Genomic DNA, 20,572 nt, shown 5'->3' with positions numbered 1-20,572 from the left:
CCCCTCACTGATTTTGTAAGTTTGTCCAATGACAAAGAAATGAAAAGTCTCAGAACAGTATCATTTCAATGGTAGGTTTATTTCAACAGTGGCAGATTGCACATCAAAAGGAAAAACGAAAAATAACTTTAAATAAAAGATAGAAATTGATTTGCATTTCATTGAGGGAAATAAGTTTTGAACCCTCTAACAAAAAGACTTAATACTTAGTGGAAAAACCCTTGTTTGCAAGCACAGAGGTCAAACGTTTCTTGTAATTGATGACCAAGTTTGCACATTTTAGGAGGAATGTTGGTCCACTCCTCTTTGCAGATCATCTCTAAATCCCTAAGGTTTGAGGCTGTCTCTGTGCTACTCTGAGCTTGAGCTCCTCCATAGGTTTTCTATTGGATTAAGGTCCGAGACTGACTAGGCCACTCCATGACCTTAATGTGCTTCTTCTTGAGCCACTCCTTTGTTGCCTTTGCTGTATGTTTTGGGTCATTGTCGTGCTGGAACACCCATCCACACCCATTTTCAGTTTCCTGGCAGAGGGAAGGAGATTGTCGCTCAGGATTTCGATACATGGCTCCGTCCATTTTCCGTTAATGTGATTAAGTTGTCCTGTGCCCTTAGCAGAAAAACACCCCCAAAGCAAAATGTTTCCACCCCATGCTTGACGGTGGGGACGGTGTTTTGGGGTCATAGGCAGCATTTTTCTTCCTCCAAACACAGCAAGTTGAGTTAATGCCAAAGAGCTCTATTTTGGTCTCATCAGACCACAGCACCTTCTCCCAGTCACTCTCTGAATCATTCAGGTGTTCATTGGCAAACTTCAGACGGGCCTGCACATGTGCCTTCTTGAGCAGGGGACCTTGCAGCCCTGCAGGATTTTAATCCATTGCGTGTAATGTGTTTCCAATGGTTTTCTTGGTGACTGTGGTCCCTGCTAATTTGAGGTCATTAACTAACTCCTCCCGTGTAGTTCTAGGATTCTTTTTCACCTTTCTCAGAACCATTGACACCCCACGAGGTGAGATCTTGCGTGGAGCCCCAGGCGAGGTCGATTGATGGTCATTTTGTGCTCCTTCCATTTTCAACAATCGCACCAACAGTTGTCACCTTCTCTCCCAGCTTCTTGCTAATGGTTTTGTAGCCCATTCCAGCCTTGTGCAGGTCTACAATTTTGTCTCTGACATCCTTGGACAGCTCTTTGGTCTTTCCCATGTTGTAGAGTGTGGAGTCTGCTTGATTGATTGATTCTGTGGACAGGTGTCTTTTATACAGGTGACTAGTTAAGACAGGTGTCCTTAATGAGGGTGACTAATTGAGTAGAAGTGTCTAACCACTCTGTGGGAGCCAGAACTCTTAATGGTTGGTAGGGGTTCAAAACTTATTTCCCTCAATGAAATGCAAATCAATTTCTATCTTTTATTTAAAGTTATTTTTCGATTTTCCTTTTGTGTGCAATCTGCCACTGTTGAAATAAACCTACCATTGAAATGATACTGTTCTGAGACTTTTCATTTCTTTGTCATTGGACAAACTTACAAAATCAGTGAGGGGTCAAATAATGATTTCCTCCATTGTGTGTGTATATATATATATATATATATATATATATATATATATATATATATATATATATATATATATATATGTAGGTTTATTTCAACAGTGGCAGATTGCACATCAAAAGGAAAATCGAAAAAATAACTTTAAATAAAAGATAGAAATTGATTTGCATTTCATTGAGGGAAATAAGTTTTGAACCCCTACCAACCATTAAGAGTTCTGGCTCCCACAGAGTGGTTAGACACTTCTACTCAATTAGTCACCCTCATTAAGGACACCTGTCTTAACTAGTCACCTGTATAAAAGACACCTGTCCACAGAATCAATCAATCAAGCAGACTCCACACTCTACAACATGGGAAAGACCAAAGAGCTGTCCAAGGATGTCAGAGACAAAATTGTAGACCTGCACAAGGCTGGAATGGGCTACAAAACCATTAGCAAGAAGCTGGGAGAGAAGGTGACAACTGTTGGTGCGATTGTTCAAAATGGAAGGAGCACAAAATGACCATCAATCGACCTCGCCTGGGGCTCCACGCAAGATCTCACCTCGGGGTGTCAATGGTTCTGAGAAAGGTGAAAAGAATCCTAGAACTACACGGGAGGAGTTAGTTAATGACCTCAAATTAGCAGGGACCACAGTCACCAAGAAAACCATTGGAAACACATTACACCGCAATGGATTAAAATCCTGCAGGGCTCGCAAGGTCCCCTGCTCAAGAAGGCACATGTGCAGGCCCGTCTGAAGTTTGCCAATGAACACCTGAATGATTCAGAGAGTGACTGGGAGAAGGTGCTGTGGTCTGATGAGACCAAAATAGAGCTCTTTGGCATTAACTCAACTGCTGTGTTTGGAGGAAGAAAAATGCTGCCTATGACCCCCAAAACACCGTCCCCACCGCAAGCATGGGGGTGGAAACATTTTGCTTTGGGGTGTTTTTCTGCTAAGGGCACAGGACAACTTAATCGCATTAACGGAAAATGGACGGAGCCATGTATCGGAAATCCTGGCGACAATCTCCTTCCCTCTGCCAGGAAACTGAAAATGGGTCGTGGATGGGTGTTCCAGCACGACAATGACCCAAAACATACAGCAAAGGCAACAAAGGAGTGGCTCAAGAAGAAGCACATTAAGGTCATGGAGTGGCCTAGTCAGTCTCGGACCTTAATCCAATAGAAAACCTATGGAGGGAGCTCAAGCTCAGAGTAGCACAGAGACAGCCTCAAACCTTAGGGATTTAGAGATGATCTGCAAAGAGGAGTGGACCAACATTCCTCCTAAAATGTGCAAACTTGGTCATCAATTACAAGAAACGTTTGACCTCTGTGCTTGCAAACAAGGGTTTTTCCACTAAGTATTAAGTCTTTTTGTTAGAGGGTTCAAAACTTATTTCCCTCAATGAAATGCAAATCAATTTCTATCTTTTATTTAAAGTTATTTTTTCGATTTTCCTTTTGATGTGCAATCTGCCACTGTTGAAATAAACCTACCATTGAAATGATACTGTTCTGAGACTTTTCATTTCTTTGTCATTGGACAAACTTACAAAATCAGTGAGGGGTCAAATAATTATTTCCTCCACTGTATATATATATATATATATATATATATATATATATATATATATATATATATATATATATATATATATATATATATATATATATATATATATATATATATATATATATATATGTACTAGTTCATTCCCTAGGACACACAATTCTATATATATTTTTTTTTTGTTTACTGTTTTATATAGAGTGTGTGCAAGTGTGTATATATAAAGGTTTATGTGTAAATGTGTCTATTTATCTGTTTTATAGGTTATTATACCTGCCATTTATTTCACTTTACATTTTAAATAGTGTTTTGAATCTAATTTTAAAAATGTATGGGAGATTTTATATTTTCACGTTACGTGGAAATGACCTCTGCCTGTTTTAGGTGAGAAAGATTACACTGGTGGAAGGCTATGACTGTCTTATCCTTCAGTGTGTAATTTAAAATTTTCTTTCTGTTATATTTATGTATTTTAATTTTAGTAACTGAAAAGAAGTTGGGTACTTTTTAATAGATTAAAATGATAATTTAAAATAACATAATATGTCTACAATTACTCATATATATATATTAGGGTTAAAAAATCAAAAACAAAGGTAAGAATTTGGAAAGTATTAATTTTAAAGTGGTATGGGAGCTTAGATAATCCAAGAATTGGCCTCTCACTGAGGCACTGATTGGTGTAATAACCTGCAGTTACTGTAGTTTCCATGGTCTAAAACAGTGCAGTTTTGGACTAAAGGGATAGCATGCTGACTGTTGCTTCTTTCTTTTTAACTAGAAACTTGCATCAACGGCAACTCCAGACAAAAAAGTTTCACAAAGAATTGGGCTCAGGTTGCGAAACCTTCTCAAGCTTCCAAAAGCACACAAGTGGTGTATTTATGAATGGTTTTATTCAAATATTGACAGGTAAGATATTAGCTTGCTTTACTGTTGCAATGTATAATTTAACAAGGATTAGTTAAAATATACAGTGAAACCTCGGTTTGCGAGCATAATTCGTTCTGTAAACGTGATCGCAATTCAAAGCACTCATATTGTATATCAAAGCGAATTCCCCCAAGAAAAAATGGAAACTCAGATGATTTGTTCCACAACCGAAAAACAATTCATATAAAAACGATGATTAATACCAAATATAAAGTAAACATACATAAAAAAGATTCGCATGCACTTTACCTTTGAAAAGAAACATGGCTGGTGTGAGTGAGTTTCTAAACTCTTTTGGGATTTCACCCAACGGGACGACAGGCAGAAGAGTGTCCCAAAGCAACTGCAGGCTCTAAGCGCTGTAGCAAATCGCCATAAAAGCGAATCCAAAAAGATTGCGGACATTCTATAAGCGCCTGCCATTGATGGTGATACAGGAACATTATAAATGCGCAAGGCACAGTATTACTTGGCCCTGACCCTGCCTGACTGCTGTGTATGTGTATAGTTAGTAGCAGATCCTGCTACAATAAATAACCGTGCTGTTCCTGTTTCAAGCTGAATAAAGCTGGTGTCAATAAAGTACTGAGACTCAGCTTCGTGTTTTGGGGTGCAAGACAGGGGCTCACACATTACAACGCACACACGCGCGCACGCGTCTTTACCATGCTATAGTAAACAGTGTATGCTCGTATGGATGTTGACTATATGAGTGAGGCACTCCGACTCAGATGGAGAATGGGAGACGATTACACACAATCACGCAGCGAGAGAGAGAAGAACCATCAGCTCAGATGTGATCACGTGGTGCTTGGCAGACAAAGCGTATACATACTGCTCGTATTGCAAGACATCGCTAGTTTATCAAGTCAAGATTTATTAAAAATTTTACCTTGTCTTGCAAAACACTTCCAAACCAAGTTACTTGCAGTCCTGGGTTCCACTGTATATTCAGTGCTTAGACACTGATTGTCTTTCTATGTCTGTATTATCCAACCTGTACAAGAACTTTTTTTTATAGGACACAATCGTGTAATTGTTAACTGTCACCTTACATTACTTTTATTCTTTTGCTCATAACAGTTCATTTACAGGAATAGGCCTCCTCCTACCATTTTGTAAATGAAAGATTTTGATTGAAACTTTTAAATCTTTGGGTAAATAATTGTTAAATATTATACAGCACTTAAAATTGTTATTTTTGTTATATTTAGCTATTGCTTGAAAAATAGAGCAGTTGCCTTGGTGACACTTGCAGTGTAGCTGAGTAACTTCATAACTTCATGCAGTGTAGCTGAGTAACTTCCATATATTTCTGTTACATCCATCACCTGCATGTCCTCTCACCACATCCATATACCTTCTCTTAGGCCTTCCTCTTTTTCTCTTGCCTGGCAGCTCTATCCTTAGCAATGTTCTCCCAGTATACTCAGCATCTCTCCTCTGCACATGTCCAAACTAACGCAATCTCGCCTCTCACTTTGTCTCCCAACCATCTAACTTGAGCTGACCCTCTAATATACTCGTTTCTAATCCTATCCATCCTTGTCGCACCCAGTGTAAATCTTAGCATCTTTAACTCTGCTACCTCCAGCTCTGTCTCCTGCTTTCTGGTCCGTGCCACCGTCTCCAACCTATATAACATAGCTGGTCTCACTACTGTCCCGTAGACCTTCCCTTTCACTCCTGCTGATATCTGTCTATCACAAATCACTCCTAACACTCTTCTCCACCCATTCCACCCTGCCTGCACTCTTTTTCACCTTTCTTCCACAATTCCCATTACTCTGTACTGCTGATGCCAAGTATTTAAACTCATTCATGTTCGCCAACTCTAGTCCTTGCATCCTCACCATTCCACTGACCTCCCTCTCATTTACACACATGTATTCTGTCTTGTTCCTGCTGAACTTCATTCCTGTCCTCTCTGGAGCATATCTCCACCTCTCCAGCGTCTCTTCAACCTGTTCCCTAATATCGCTATTGATCACAATGTCATCAGTAAACATCATAGTCCACGGGGACTCCTGTCTAATCTCATCTGTCAACCTGTCTATCACCATTGCAAATATGAAAAGGGCTCAGAACCGATCCCTGATGTAATCCTACCTCCACCTTATATGTATCCGTCACTCCTACTGCAGACTTCGCCACAGTCACACTTCCCTCGTACATATCATGTACAACTCTTACATCTCAGCAACTCCTGACTTACTCGTACAATACCACAACGCTTCAAGATGGTCCCTGTGATATGCTTTCTCCAGGTCCATGAAGATGCAATGCAACTCCTTCTGGCCTTCTCTATACTTCTCCGTCAACACCCTCAGAGAAAACATCACGTCTGTGGTGCTCTTTCTTGACATGAAACCACACTGCTACTCACTAATCATCACCTCACTTCTTAACCTAGCTTCCACTACTCTTTCCTCTAACTTCATGCTGTGGCTCATCAATTTTATCCCCCTGTAGTTACTACAGTTCTGCACATCCACCTTTTTCTTAAATATCAGCACCAGTACACTTCTCCACTCCTCAGGCATCCTCTCACTTTCCATGATTCCATTAAACAATCTGGTTAAAAACTCCACTGCCATCTCTCCTAAACATCTCCATGCTTCCACAGGTATGTCATCTGGACCAACGGCTTTTCCATTCTTCATCCTCTTCATAGCTGTCCTTACTTCCTCCTTGCTAATCCGTTGCAATTCCTGATTCACTATCTTCACATCATCCAACCTCTTCACTCTCTCTTTCTCTTCATTCATCAGCCTCTCAAAGTACTCTTTCCATCTGCTCAACACACTTTCCTCGCTTGTGAGTATGTTTCTATCTTTACCTTTTATTACCCTAACATGCTGCTCATCTTTCCCAGCTCGGTCCCTCTGTCTAGCCAATCGGTATAGGCCATTTTCTCCCTGTTTAGTGCCCAACCTTTCCCGTTTTCTTTAGCCTTCGCCACCTCTCTCTTCACCTTGCACCTCATCTCCTTGTACTGTTGTCTACTTTCTGCATCCCTCTGACTATCCCACTTTTTCTTTGCCATCCTCTTCCTCTGTATACTCTCCTGTACTTCCCCATTCATTCCACCACCAGGTTTCCTTTTCCTCCTTCCTCTGTCCAGATGTCATGCCAAGCACCCTGCTTGCGGTCACCCTTACTACATCTGTTGTAGTTTCCCCAACTGTCTGGTAATTCTTCACTACCACCCAGTGCCTGTCTCACCTTCTCCCTAAAGTCAACCTTGCAGTCTTCCTCTTTCAACTTCTACCATTTGATCATTGGCTCTGCCCTCACTGTCGTCTTCTTCTTCTTGATCTCCGTCATCCTACAGACCACCATCCTATGCTGCCTAACTGCACTTTCCCTTGCCACCACTTTGCAGTCTTCAATCTCCTTCAGATTGACTGTTCTGCATAGGATGTAATCTACCTGTGTGCGTCTTCCTCCGATCTTGTACGTAACCCTATGTTCCTCCCTCTTCTTAAAATATGTATTCACCACAGCCATGTCCATCCTTTTGGCAAAATCCACTATCCTCTGACCTTCTTCATTCCTCTCCTTGACACCATACCTACCCTTCACCTCCTCATCTCCTCTTTTTCCCTTCACCAACATGTCCATTGAAATCCGCTCCAATCACCACTTTCTGTTCTTTGGGTACAAAGTTCATCACTTCATCCAACTCGCTCCAAAAATCTTCCTTGTCATCCATTTCACACCCACTTTTGGGGCATATGCACTACCAATATTCATCATCACACCTCCAATTTCCAGCTTCTTAATCATTACTCTGACACTCTTTTCACCCCCAAAACCCTCTTGACATACTGTTCCTCCAGAATAACCCCTACTCTATTTCTCCTCCTATCCACGCCATAACAATTTGAATCCTCCTCAGATCCATCTGGCCTTACTCCCCTTCCATTTAGTCTCTTGCCTTCCTTCTCTCCATCATATCTTCTAACTCTCTCCCCTTACCAGTCATACTGCCAACATTCAAAGTTCCTACCCTCGATTCCACTCTCTTTACCTTCCTCCTCTCCTCTTGCCCCCGGACACATCTCCATTCCGCCCCCTCGCCCCTTCTAGGGGCAACACTAGCCCAATATACTTCATAAGAGAATTAAGCAGCATTAATCACATACTACTACACTAGTCCATTAATTGCATACATTACACTAGTGAAATTCAAGTATTCATTCTAGAAAGCTTCCAAATCAATGTTAAATTACTCTCTAAATAATTACTACTGGCAGTCTATCACCATTAAATATATTAATTTTATGTCATAGTGTGTTTCCATCTATTTGAAAAATAAACTTTATTGTAAAATGACATCATCCTTTGGTTAAGATGCAAATCCAAGGTCCTGACTCTCTGTGGCAATAAAATCAGAATAATACCAGAATTGACTTTAAGTGCAGGAACATCGAATTCAAGACAATACCAACTCAAGGTAACACGATTTCAACCCACCATTAACCTGACATTGTGCAAACAACTATGCAAATACAAGTTTCTTGAACAAAAACATGTATAAACTTCAGTAGTACTGTCAAATATAAAAACTATAAAAAATGATATAGATATCAAATTGTACAAGTTGAGCAAGTATGAAATATTTACTTTTATGGACAAACAGTTAGTTAGGAGTAACCCTGTGTAAGTTTATTAGGATTTGAATACTTTGAGGAAAGAAGCTGCAGAGATGGTGTGTAGATCTGGTCACGATAGACCTGTACTTCCTCTGTGATGGCAATTTAACACTAGAATCCATGAAGCCTACGAAAAAACTCGTAATCCTAGGCTATTTTAAATTCCTTCACACCTCTCCAAAAGTGTCTTGTTTTGTAAATGTGTCAGTCAGCACAAGCAGCCTGCTATCATTCCCAAACCCAAAACGTTCTTCCAGCTCAAGGCTCTGTGTGTGAGGTGCCTGGAGTTGTATAGGGTAAATAATCCATAATATCATTATTTAGAACACATGCATTTCATGTGTGTTCTGTGTCTACAAAGATCTAGGTAAGTGTAGGATGAAAGGAGATGCAAGCTTATCTCTGCACCATCCAAGAATACATATTAACTTTCTCTCAATTGACATTTGAGCTTGGATTTGTAACTCATTGACAGCAACATGGAAATTGATATTTATTTCATATTTGGATTAAAGTCTTCACACATTGTACACTTCATGTCATCTATACTAATAAAAGGCAAAGCCCTCACTCACTCACTCACTGACTCACACACTCACTCACTGACTCATCACTAATTCTCCAACTTCCCGTGTAGGTAGAAGGCTGAAATTTGGCAGGCTCATTCCTTACAGCTTACTTACAAAAGTTGGGCAGGTTTAATTTCGAAATTCTACGCCTAATGGTCATAACTGGAAGGTATTTTTCTCCATTAACTGTAATGGAGTTGAGCTGGAATGACGTGGGGGGAGTTTAGTGTGACATCATCACGCCTCCCACGTAATCACATGAACTGATTGTCAACGCAGTGCGTAGAAAACCAGGAAGACCTCCAAAAAGCGCTTAAGAAAACATGCATTATATAATTGAGAAGGCAGCAAAAAACAATAAGAAGCGAGCGAGTGACATATACTACCATATTCATGAGTGTTGCTGCCTCGGAAAGAAAGAAAGGTGTAAACCTAAACTTTAAATTAAGTTCATAGACAGGCTACGCTGGCGTTTCACATGCCCACAGGTAATCACGGGATACAAGTTTAATGAGAGGCGCGAGGATATAAGCGAGTTTTGATCACTTTGTAACTAAGTTAAAATTGTAGGTGAAGGGGTGTGCTTATGCAAATTCCGAGAGACTGTGTTTGTGGGGCATTGACAGTTAAAGGCGGTGGGGAGTCACGTCATCATCTCCCCTCCCATTCATCTAATTTCGGTCTGAGCTGAGCTCCGCGGCTAATGCCGTCTTTCGAAACAACTTCGTCAGACTGCCACTAAATACTCACAGAAAAATCCACAAGTTAATACACACGCTATCTCTAGAGTTTCTCCACACTGAATCCTCCAGGCACTACTTACAAAAGGTCACATTGACAATCGTGTTACGTTATTTTTAAAATCTTTCCTTTTCTTAGCACAAGCACAGCTGAGAAGCTTGATGCATGTGCTCCATAACGTTAAAAATAATGCATTTAATCACACTTTGCATTACAAGCAAAGGGAGCTTTTGTCAATGCATGATTTCCTGGTACACGGATTACATTGATCAGCATCCCGATTCATTTTACCCTCGCACCACCTTAGTTTGAGAAGAAGTCTAAAAAATATGAGGTTAACACAGAAAAACATCACCAATTCAAGCTTTATGAATAATCGATTAAGCCATCAATAATTGTTTTGGTAAAGCCATCCTCCTTCCATTTTATAATTTTTCCGCCAATAGCCATGATTAAATGAGCGGTAAATAAAGTAAGAGCAAAGCGAGGGTGACTTATTTAGGCAGGCATATATATGACAGCAACACTCATGACAATGTCAATCATGTTACGTTATTATTAAAATGTTTCCTTTTCTTTTCATTACTTCTTTAACACACTACTTCTCCGCTGGTAGCGGGTATTTTTATATATATATAATATATGAATGACCTCCAAAAGGCTGAGACTTTTGATATCATGAGCGTGTCTGCAAAACTGTGGTCTCCTGCCCAGCAAAGTCGAGCAGCGCGCGTGCATAGTTGTGCCGGCCTTTGAGATGCTGACTGCGCTTCTGCCTTAAGTCAAAGTGAGCACTTTTAATTTTTTTCATCCTCCCCTGCGCTATAGCCCAGACAAGTGCAAACACGGGACCCCTTTTCTACACCACGGCAAAATAATATTAAGGCGATTCACACTTTCTTTTGCACGATATCGATTATGAGGTCCTCACCTCGGATTATGAAGACACGCACACAGTGGAGGACTGACAGTGCCATCACAGCTGATTAATGGCAGGGGCGTCTCACCAGTCTACACAAGACCCACGCGACTGTCCCCAAAAGGCGATCATAGCGTCAGCGAACACATCTCTCTATACTATATAAAAGAAAAAGGCAACTTTCCTTTCTTTACACCTTTTATCCCAAACCAAAGCCTTTCTCTCTTAACAGTGCAGAGGACACAAAACTAATTTTCTTTAAATGCCGGTAAGGCACATTACCAGAGGCACAAATTTGAACGTTCACATAGAAAATGTAATTTCTATACCACAGCCGTCGTGTAGCGCCTTTCAAAAGGGATCTACTACCGAGAGATGATCCATATATATTTTAGCTGCTGTTAGTTACTTACCTGTTGTGTTACACAGTCTTTAAAATGTAGTTTACCCAACCACTCCAGTAGGGCTCAATGTACCTGTACTTCTTAAAAGCGTTAATGTTTTACTGTTTAATAACTTATAGACTATATTTTATTATTTTTCCCTTGCACTCAGTGACCAAAGCTATACACACACATATAGACACATACAAACATACACACAAGTATATATGTAAACATATATATAATTTGTTTGTGTGTATATATGATGTAGGTAGATATGAAGATATGTGTATATATATATATATATATATATATATATATATATATATATATATATATATATATATATGACAGCAGCAATCAAGCTTTGAGAAAACAGTAAAAAGGAGGCGTGTCAGACGTCGTGGTACATTTTCTGATGCAGCTACCGAAAACAACTTTGTGATATATATATATAGATACTGTAGATAGATATGAGAACAACACTCATATCAATGACAAAACAATTACATTAACAATCATGTTACGTTATTTTTTAAATTTTTCCTTTTCTTTTTCGTACCTTCTTTAACACACTACTTCTCTGCTGCGAAGCGCGGGTATTCTGCTAGTTATTAGTATAAAATGGAAAAAGTTTCTGCTTTAGGTATGTGTTTCTTGTCTTGCATTTCACTTTCATCCTACTATCTTACACATTTACAAAACAAAAGCCGCTGATGGAGAGGCGTGAAGGAATGTAAGGTGGCCCAGAATTACAAGTTTTTTTGGTAGGCTTCAGAGATTCTAGTGTTAATGTACAGATGGCTGATTGGATGGGTGGATTTAGTTGCGATCTTTCCTGCTCTCTTTTTTTGCTCTGGCAATTAACAGATCTTTTAGTGCTGGAAGACAACAGTCAATGGTTTTCTCTGCTGAGCTCATCACCCGCTGCAACCATCTCTTAGAAAGGGAGGAGGCAGAAGGAAACCAAACGGTGATGGAGGTGGTCACAATACTGTCAGTGATGGCTGAGTAAAATATTTTAACAATATATGCCTTGATAAACCAAGTTTATCTTTCTTGATGACAACTAAACCACAGACACAGTCTGACCATGAGGCAAAGGTAAACACTTAGTGACTTGTTGGCGGAAGTCAAACCTCATTTCCACTGTATTAATAGCATTGAGCTCCAAGTTGTTATAAGTACGCTTTTGTACAAGATGGCCCACCTCTCTTTGACAGAAAGACACATTATTACTAGTAATGAGACCCACTACGGTTGTGTCATCTGCAAACTTCTGGATTTTTAGGAGGGGTGAAAAAAACACAGCCTTGGTAGGAGCCTATGCCAAATGATATTGGATTTGACAGATGGGGGCACAGTTTCACATATTGCTTTTGGGGCATCCGATTGTTTTCTATATTTTTTTTTTTGTGTGTATGCATCTGTTAAACTGTGTGTGTGTGATTCAATAAATGCAGCAACTTTTCACTATAGCTGTACTCAAATCATTTATATTTTATTTTTTGTATATATATTTTTTGATTTAAATTAGAAACAGTTAACATTCCATACAGTCAAGTCAAATTTAACAGATCAAAGCAAAATTCAACCCCCACCCAAGAGAGTGAGAGGAACCAACAACCAGCACTACTCTATAAAAGGAGCAAGAAAAGAAGCATACAATTTTCCTCTAAATTGACGCTTATTCTAAAACGTTATTGATTAAATCCTGTCATTTATATTTAAAAAAAAAAAAAAGTTTTGAACAGATCCTGTAAGTGAGAATTAGATTTTTTCCATTTTCAAATAGCATAGAACATTGGGTATTTACTGACTTAAGAGTGGTGGGATGGGATTCTTCCAGCTAAGCAAGATAAGTCTATGTGCTAGTAGTGTAGTGAAGGAAATTTAGTTTGTTTGTCCTTCTCCACTTTAAGGCCGTCTGGGAGTACACCAAACACAGCTGTTAATGAGTTAGGAGTTAGGCTGTCTGATAGGCGTGCAAAGATTTTTGTCTTAAATGTTATTTTGGTGCATGCCCAGAACATGTGGCCCAGTGAGATTGGAACTAGATTGCAACGTTCATAGGTTGAATCTTGCCCTGGAAACATTTTGTACAATTTTTAAAAAGGTAAATGTGCTCGATTTAAGATTTTAATTTAAATGACTGAATGCTTTGCACATATGGAGCTTGAGTGTATTCTGTGCATGGCTGCCTTCCAGTCCTTTTCTGAAATATTGAGTGACCGATCCTTTCCCCAATGTTCTCTGGGGTCTTTGAAAGAAAGAATTTAAAATATTTTTATAAATTATTGAGATGCTGTCCGAGTGTTCATGACTGATCAATAATTCTTTTGGAATAGAAATAGGTGGAAGGTGAGGAAAATTGGGCTGGTTCTGTTTAGCAAAGTTTCTAGCTTGAAAGTAGTGGAGGAGTTGTGTTGATAAGAAATTGTATTTGAAGTGTAATTGTTTATTGGATACAATGCCATTATCTATGTACAAGTCTCTAAGTGTTTCAATCCCAGACATTTTCCAAAAATTGATGTATGAGAGGGTGCAAAAAAGTGGTTATGTTGAGGTGCAACAGAGAAAAGCTTTTCCTTCTTAAAGTGCTTCCTACATTGGTTCCATATTCTGAGGGAATGAAGGGTAATTGGATTTTTAGTGTTATGTGATGGCAGTTTGTATTAACTGGGGCACAAAGCAGGGAATATAAAGAAGTACTGCAAGATTTTATTTCTATTACAGACCAGGCTTGTGGATATTCGTCAGTTTGTCTATGTCCAGGTGAAGGGTAGACCATCTAGTCCCGTCTTGTTTAATTTTTTCTGTGCAAAATTTTGTTGAAAAAGAGCTATATTGTAATATTTACCTTTTTGATAGGTAAACTGATCTGCTAAGATAAATGGGAAGGTGTCCAGTCCAATATTATGTGCTAGAAAATTTACTGGAAAAGGCAAATTTTTATTTAAATTGATTTTAAGTTCAGATATCTTTGGAAAATATACTATTGCTTTTAGGACTACTGACTTAGCTGTATCACTTGGCAATAAAATCTGTGTAGCATATTATGTTATCACTAACAGTTATTGAAGTATATGGGATAAAATGGATATAGTATTGCTCTCTTTCTCTTCATCCCCTTTGCTCTTCTACAAGTGAGGCAAGCCACACTTTGCGAAGTCCCTGTCCTCTGACATGCCAAGAGAAGGAGCACATCTACAGCAAAATGAACCCCCGGCAGCAGTGTGAAGAAGTTTTAGAACTGAGATATCTTGTGAAGATACTTTCCAAATACAAAAGAGTAATGATATAATCTTAAAAAGTCCAAATATAATAGACCAAGGGTATGATGTTTATACAAAACAAAAAAAGAAAACCTGTAAAAAAAACACAGTAAAAAGCCTGTTTGTTTAGTTTCTCAAAAAGACAATAGCTTGTTACTTTGTGGTAGCCAAAGTGTGCATATAATTAATGAAAGACCTTTCAATATAATAACTGAAGCTTAAATAACTATTTTTTGTAACCATTTAGCCAAGATGTAGCCATAAGTGTCCCAAGTGTACATATAATTAATAAAAGAAGTATCAATATAATTGCAGTTTCATTAAAAAAAGGGGGAGGGTGGTATTTGGCTAAAAGCGAAGTAAAATGTAAAATAAAGAACTTTTTTTTTTTAAATATATAAATAAAGCAAATTTTCTCTTTACAAATGGTCTAAAATGCAAGCTTCTAATAAATTCTTCTTTGCCTTGCCATAACACAGTGTGACTCATGATCTTGTGTTTCAAAAGAATGTCGGGATCAGTCTTCTTGGCTCTTCACCTGCTTCCTTTGGAGAACAAAAAATGTAAAACTGATCTTCAATAATCCCTTCCAGTTTGCCAGGGTACAAGAAGCTGTATCTGATTTCAGCTCTGTGTAGGCGCTGTTTTAATGCTGTAGAATGTGGTGCATTTAGCAGTGGTTGCAGGTCAGCAATCTTGGAAAATACAAATGCGGGTATTTTCAAAATTCTCGTCTTTTTGTCTAAGAAGGGACATGAGATTTTGTTTGGCCTGTAGTTTCTTGAAACTGACAATTAGGCTTTTTTGGTTTGGATGCATTTGATACACATATATGGTAGGCTGCAAAGATCTCGTCATCCAATTTAAAATCCTCTCCAGTTATTTTAGATAATAGTTCAGCTATGAATTTCACTGGGTTTTGACTTTCCCTTTGTTCTGGAAGACCTTAATTTCTGATGATGTTCCTTTTATATTTGTCTTCCAATGTTGCCAGTTAGTTCGCGAGAACTTTGCATTCTGATTTTTCAGCCATGGCATTTTCATCTGTGGTGGAAGCCTGTTGTTCAAGTATTTCAATATGGGTCGTGAACATTTGCTTAACATCTTCAATCTGAACAGCAAGTACTCTAATTTTACTCTCCAACTTGCTTTATTTATCCATTGTTGTTCTTTGAATTTCACCTTATATCATTTATGTTAACCTCCAGCAAACCCCAACCCATAACCCACGAGCAGTGGGATCATTGCCTTTAGCTTGGAGAGTGCGTTTCAGTCTTCTCTGATATCCTTTTGCCGGTTTGCGAGTTCAGTAAGAGATGATGTTGCAGATGGAATTAGTCAAAGTTGACAGTGGATGAAAAGGCCATGCTCGGCTCCAGTGATCCTCCTGGAGTAGACAAATACTCCTTGCCTGTTTCGCTCTCGACTGGAGCTGATGCTGCCGTGTAAGGTCCTGGCAGGTCTGTACCTTCGCCTATCTGTTCCAGTCCTTTGGCCATCTGTTACAGGTCAGTCTCTAGGAGGCCGTACTGTTAACTTTAGGCTGGTTTAAATTTGATGGAGCTTTTGCTGCCTTATCCTTTTCCTTCTGATCCCTTTGTTTACCACTGTTGCTTATTTGTACTTTCACATAGTATTATTAAATCCTGTTGGGATGAATTAATACATTAATCTCAAAATGATATTTAAATAACAAAATAAAATAACTGCTACTGACGGAGCTCCCCCATACTTGTCCATCTCCAACAACTGACAAGATCAACTCTTATATAATTATTTTAAAGGCTGCTCATTTTTGGTCAAATACCATCTTCCATTGGTCCTTCCATGTTCACAAAGAAAGTTCATTTTTAATTCTTGCATACATTGTTGGATGTATGAAAGCACTACAAGTAAGTTGATTCTCTGCTTTGTACACGCCACTCTTTCCATTCACAGTGCTCCATCTCATGTGTTGTCCTTTGCCCATGTCATATTAACTCTTTCAGGGCTGATGTCGACTTTTGTCAAAAGGAGGAGTTGACAATGGTAATCAACTGTAAACTTTGACAAAACCAACCGTTATGTTTTAGTTGGACTCTTGTTGCTAGAAGGAAAGTTAGCTTCATTGGTTTGACCGAGATTTCCTGCACTCATGTGAGTAGTAAGGCGCAAACCGACAAAAATGGCACTGACATAATGGCGAGAGATCAAAGCGAATGCGTAAAGCAAAATATTCTGTGGACGAAGTTTTGCCTTTTATCTCTGAACTGGACTATGACTTGTCAGACTGCGTTTTTGGCACAAGTGATTGAAAACGAATGTGAGGTTCCAGCTTCAGCTGACTGGTCCCCAGCTAATTGTGGTGCTGAACGGGTTCATGCAGATGACATGCCTATGTCAATGTTCGCCAGGAGGACTGCCACTTAGCAATGATAAAAGGTAGAAACCAGATTGCAATGCACAGTGACCAGTGAAGACAGGCTGGCAGCAAGCCTACCGCACATTCTTGGCAAACTGGCAGCCACAGCATGCAGCAACAGACGTTTAATGTTGATTTCTGTGTGAAACCATTGCTTTTCAGAAACTATGCTTTTTGAAAAAAATATTCAGCCCTCAAAGAATTAATATTGATAGTTTACTTTGTGTTCCAAGCATATGAAAACATTGCAATGCAATTTCAGGTGAGTTTATATACTTTTTTTTCTAACTGTAATAAATGAAGTACCATTAGTTTTCAGAGTATTATTTTATTGCATGTACAGGAAAAAAATACAAGTAATTGTAAGTGGTATTTTTTCTGTGATCATTGTATATTTGTCTAGAGGAGAGCCGTTCACATTTGAGTAAAAACAGTATATACAAGTGCATATATGTCATGACCATTTTAGTATAGCTGTACTCAAATCGAATTTTTTCTTAAAGCCCACTTTTCTTTCTTTGTTGACTTTTTCCATCTTCATATTTGTACCATCATATGCTCTGTTGTGTCAGAAGGTAATGGAACAGCCACTCCCCACCTCACACCCACGTACACCTTTATCGTAAGAGCATCCCTTATCTACAATGGAGTGTTCGATCAGAAGAATATCTGAAGCTGGTTTTAAATTAAACATTGTTGAAGTAGCAAACAAAATTAGTAACTGCTGCTGCATCAAAACTCAATGTGTCTGAGAAACTGATGTGAGATTGGAGGAGAAAAGATGTAAAAAAAAAATTGCATTTTTGAACAGGTGTACAAGTCAGGGTCTGATTTTATGATTGATTTTTCGGTTTCAAGACCTGACTTTTATATGCGAGTATATACGGCATGCCTTTCTGCAGCCAAAAGCTGAATGTCAAGTAGGAGGGGCACTTGTCGAGTGAGAGGGGGACATACTTGACGAGTAGGATAAAGTTTTCAAAAATAAATTTCATCACACATGAAAAAGTTAGTCATGAATACACGGAAGTTTTCAAGTTTTATGCTATATAGTAGGACAAGTATACAATTTAAACAGAATTGACAGGAGTAAGAAGTGTTAAGCCATGTTCCCAAAACACAGACCTAGACTAGAACAGCCAGCCTAAGGGCATGTTGATTTCAAGCTGTCATTTTTAAAACTTCATGATGAGAGTTTTTTCAATCTCCGTTGCGTACTACAGTCAACTTTTAATCACGATTTCAAGTGCATGCTCTAGTGTCAAGTTCACATACTCGGATTTTGTTCTTAAATTCATGTAGTTAGAAGCCCCAACAGCAACTGCCTACTGCACAGCAATTGCAGCCGCCTGCCATTCAAGAGCACTGGGTTTGCTTCCTAGGCCATTTTCCAGTTTTCATTTCAAATTCTGGATTTTTAATGTGAATTCTTCACTTCACTCTGCATTTTTAATCTGCATTTCAGGCTGTCATCGATCTTGCCTAAAAGAATGCGGTGACATTCACCTTCCTATTCTTATCACATGCTGGTTGGCTCACCTCACCTACCCGTCAGCAGTATTGTTTATCTCCCCAATGTGTTACGTTATTGTAATATTGAGCACGCAAGTAAACTATTGCTTTTGTTTTCAGCTTGAAGATGCAGTATAGGGTGGTCCAGATCTAATTATGCAATTTTCATTACGCTATGACTTAAGTTTATTACATAGAAAATCACCCGAAAAATCCCAGACCATTGAGAAGTGTGCGAACTGATGACATGAAGAATTGTCTTTGCGCCGAACTGGAATCATCCACACATAAATCAAAGTCATCCAAACTATCTAGATCTGCTTAAATAGATCTGGACCACCCTGTACACTTGGCAGACAGTTCTGCGGATTCATATGCTGACAATTGAAATGCAGGCCATCCTTCCCATTAAAGAGGAGCAGCGTTTGAATTACTTAAACAATTTGCACCATCAGCCTGAGCTGCCAGGTGGCCAAAACATCTGGTGTGTCTTTCTACTTTTTACACGTGAATCAATCGATTATACAAGAATTAAGACAAAAAAAAGCTAAATGTTTGTTTATTTTAGCCTACTCTTTGCACAAGATAATCATGGGCTGGGATTTCAAGTTACCAGTTAAACGTTAACAGGGCATAAACCACTCCCACTCAACATTCCCCCTCCTACTCGACATTCGGCTCCTGGCTACAGTGATGCCTTTCTCGCAGCATCAGACAAAATCTGCAAGTTTGATGTGAATTAGAGTTTTTGTCTCTTAAGATAGGCAAGGTAAAAAAAAAATATTCACTAGTGCATTTAAATGGAAGTTTTTGAATTTTCGGTTTACTCTAGTTGAATCTAGTTGATATCTCAATGAAAATGTAATGTTTTTGATTAATTTTCCTGAAGAATAAGTGTGCAAATTTTGAACAAAATCAGCCAAATAGGTGCAAAGTTGTTTGAAGCAGTATATTGATATAATGAGTACTGAATATGCTTTTTGCGTGGTATAAAAATGCATGGTAAAGTCTAAAATCATTAATAGAATTCATCTAATAAAAAATGAGCCTATCAAGTTTATTAGGATTTCGCGTTAGAAGGGAAGAAGCTAATATTATCTTCGCTATGACTGCTAGCACCAGGTCTCAGGAGGAAATAAATGTTATCTGATTCTACAGTGGCACAACTACCCAGAAGTAAGAAGCCCACTTTAGTGAATCTAACAATCAGTCAAAAAGTTTTTTTTTTTTTAGTTTTTTTTAAGCTTGTCTTTCCAGTGAGGGTGAAAACTATATACCCTCTCTCATCAATTAATTCTGTTTAAGGCATGTTAATTCACAGCATTTTGTGTAATTTTGTAGTGTATTTTAATGTTCTGTACTTCATAAAACTGCAAATAATAAATTAAGATGTTGGGGCAGAAGACTTGCATATTTGAGGATTTGATTTTAATCTGTATAAATATTTTATTTTACAGGCCTTTGTTTGAAGGAGACAATGATTTTTGTGTCTGCTTGAAAGAATCTTTTCCTAACCTAAAAACCCGAAAATTAACTCGCGTAGAATGGGGAAAAATCCGAAGATTAATGGGAAAACCAAGAAGGTAAATGATTATTTGTAGATTGTATTTTTTTTGTCCTTCTTTCCATTTCTGATTTTGCTCTCTTACTTGATATAAAGTGTACTTTACCATAAATTGAAGCAAAATTATTAACATGATTTCTTTCTGTGCATATACCTGGGCAACTTGTGATTTGCATTTCAAAATACAGTAGATTTCCTTACTGTTAGACTGTGATTGTATATAATATTGTAGCGGGGCTACATAATAATAGTATATTCTATGTGCATCCCTGGGCTGCGGTCTCTCTCCATCATCCGTACCCTCTGCAGTTACAGGGACAAAATTCACTGATGTACACGTAATGGACAGTAAACGGGACACTTAAAACAACACGCACTCGGCACACACACATAATATACTATTATTACGTAGCCCTGCTACATTTCTCCACCCCCACCAAAACAACCTTGGACAAGGGAGGGCCGAAGTATGGCTAGAGGTTGGCCACATGAATAGTAT

General features: G+C 38.6%; 1 protein-coding gene across 2 annotated transcripts in view; it reads left to right on the top strand.

Annotated features, from left to right (window-relative positions):
* The window catches only part of lin9 (lin-9 DREAM MuvB core complex component), a 268,691-nt gene that overhangs the window by 144,327 nt on the left and 103,792 nt on the right, over nucleotides 1-20,572 (top strand). For both annotated transcript variants that reach the window (XM_039748225.1, XM_039748226.1), the window contains exons 5-6: nucleotides 3,900-4,030; nucleotides 19,967-20,092. In XM_039748225.1, coding sequence (XP_039604159.1) covers nucleotides 3,900-4,030; nucleotides 19,967-20,092 — 257 coding nt within the window. The remainder of the gene's footprint in view (nucleotides 1-3,899; nucleotides 4,031-19,966; nucleotides 20,093-20,572) is intronic.

Source organism: Polypterus senegalus, chromosome 3 (assembly GCF_016835505.1).
Source record: "Polypterus senegalus isolate Bchr_013 chromosome 3, ASM1683550v1, whole genome shotgun sequence".
NCBI classification, from domain to species: domain Eukaryota; kingdom Metazoa; phylum Chordata; class Cladistia; order Polypteriformes; family Polypteridae; genus Polypterus; species Polypterus senegalus.
The sequence above is the reverse complement of the archived record's forward strand: the minus strand, read 5'-3'. Positions and strand labels throughout refer to the sequence as shown.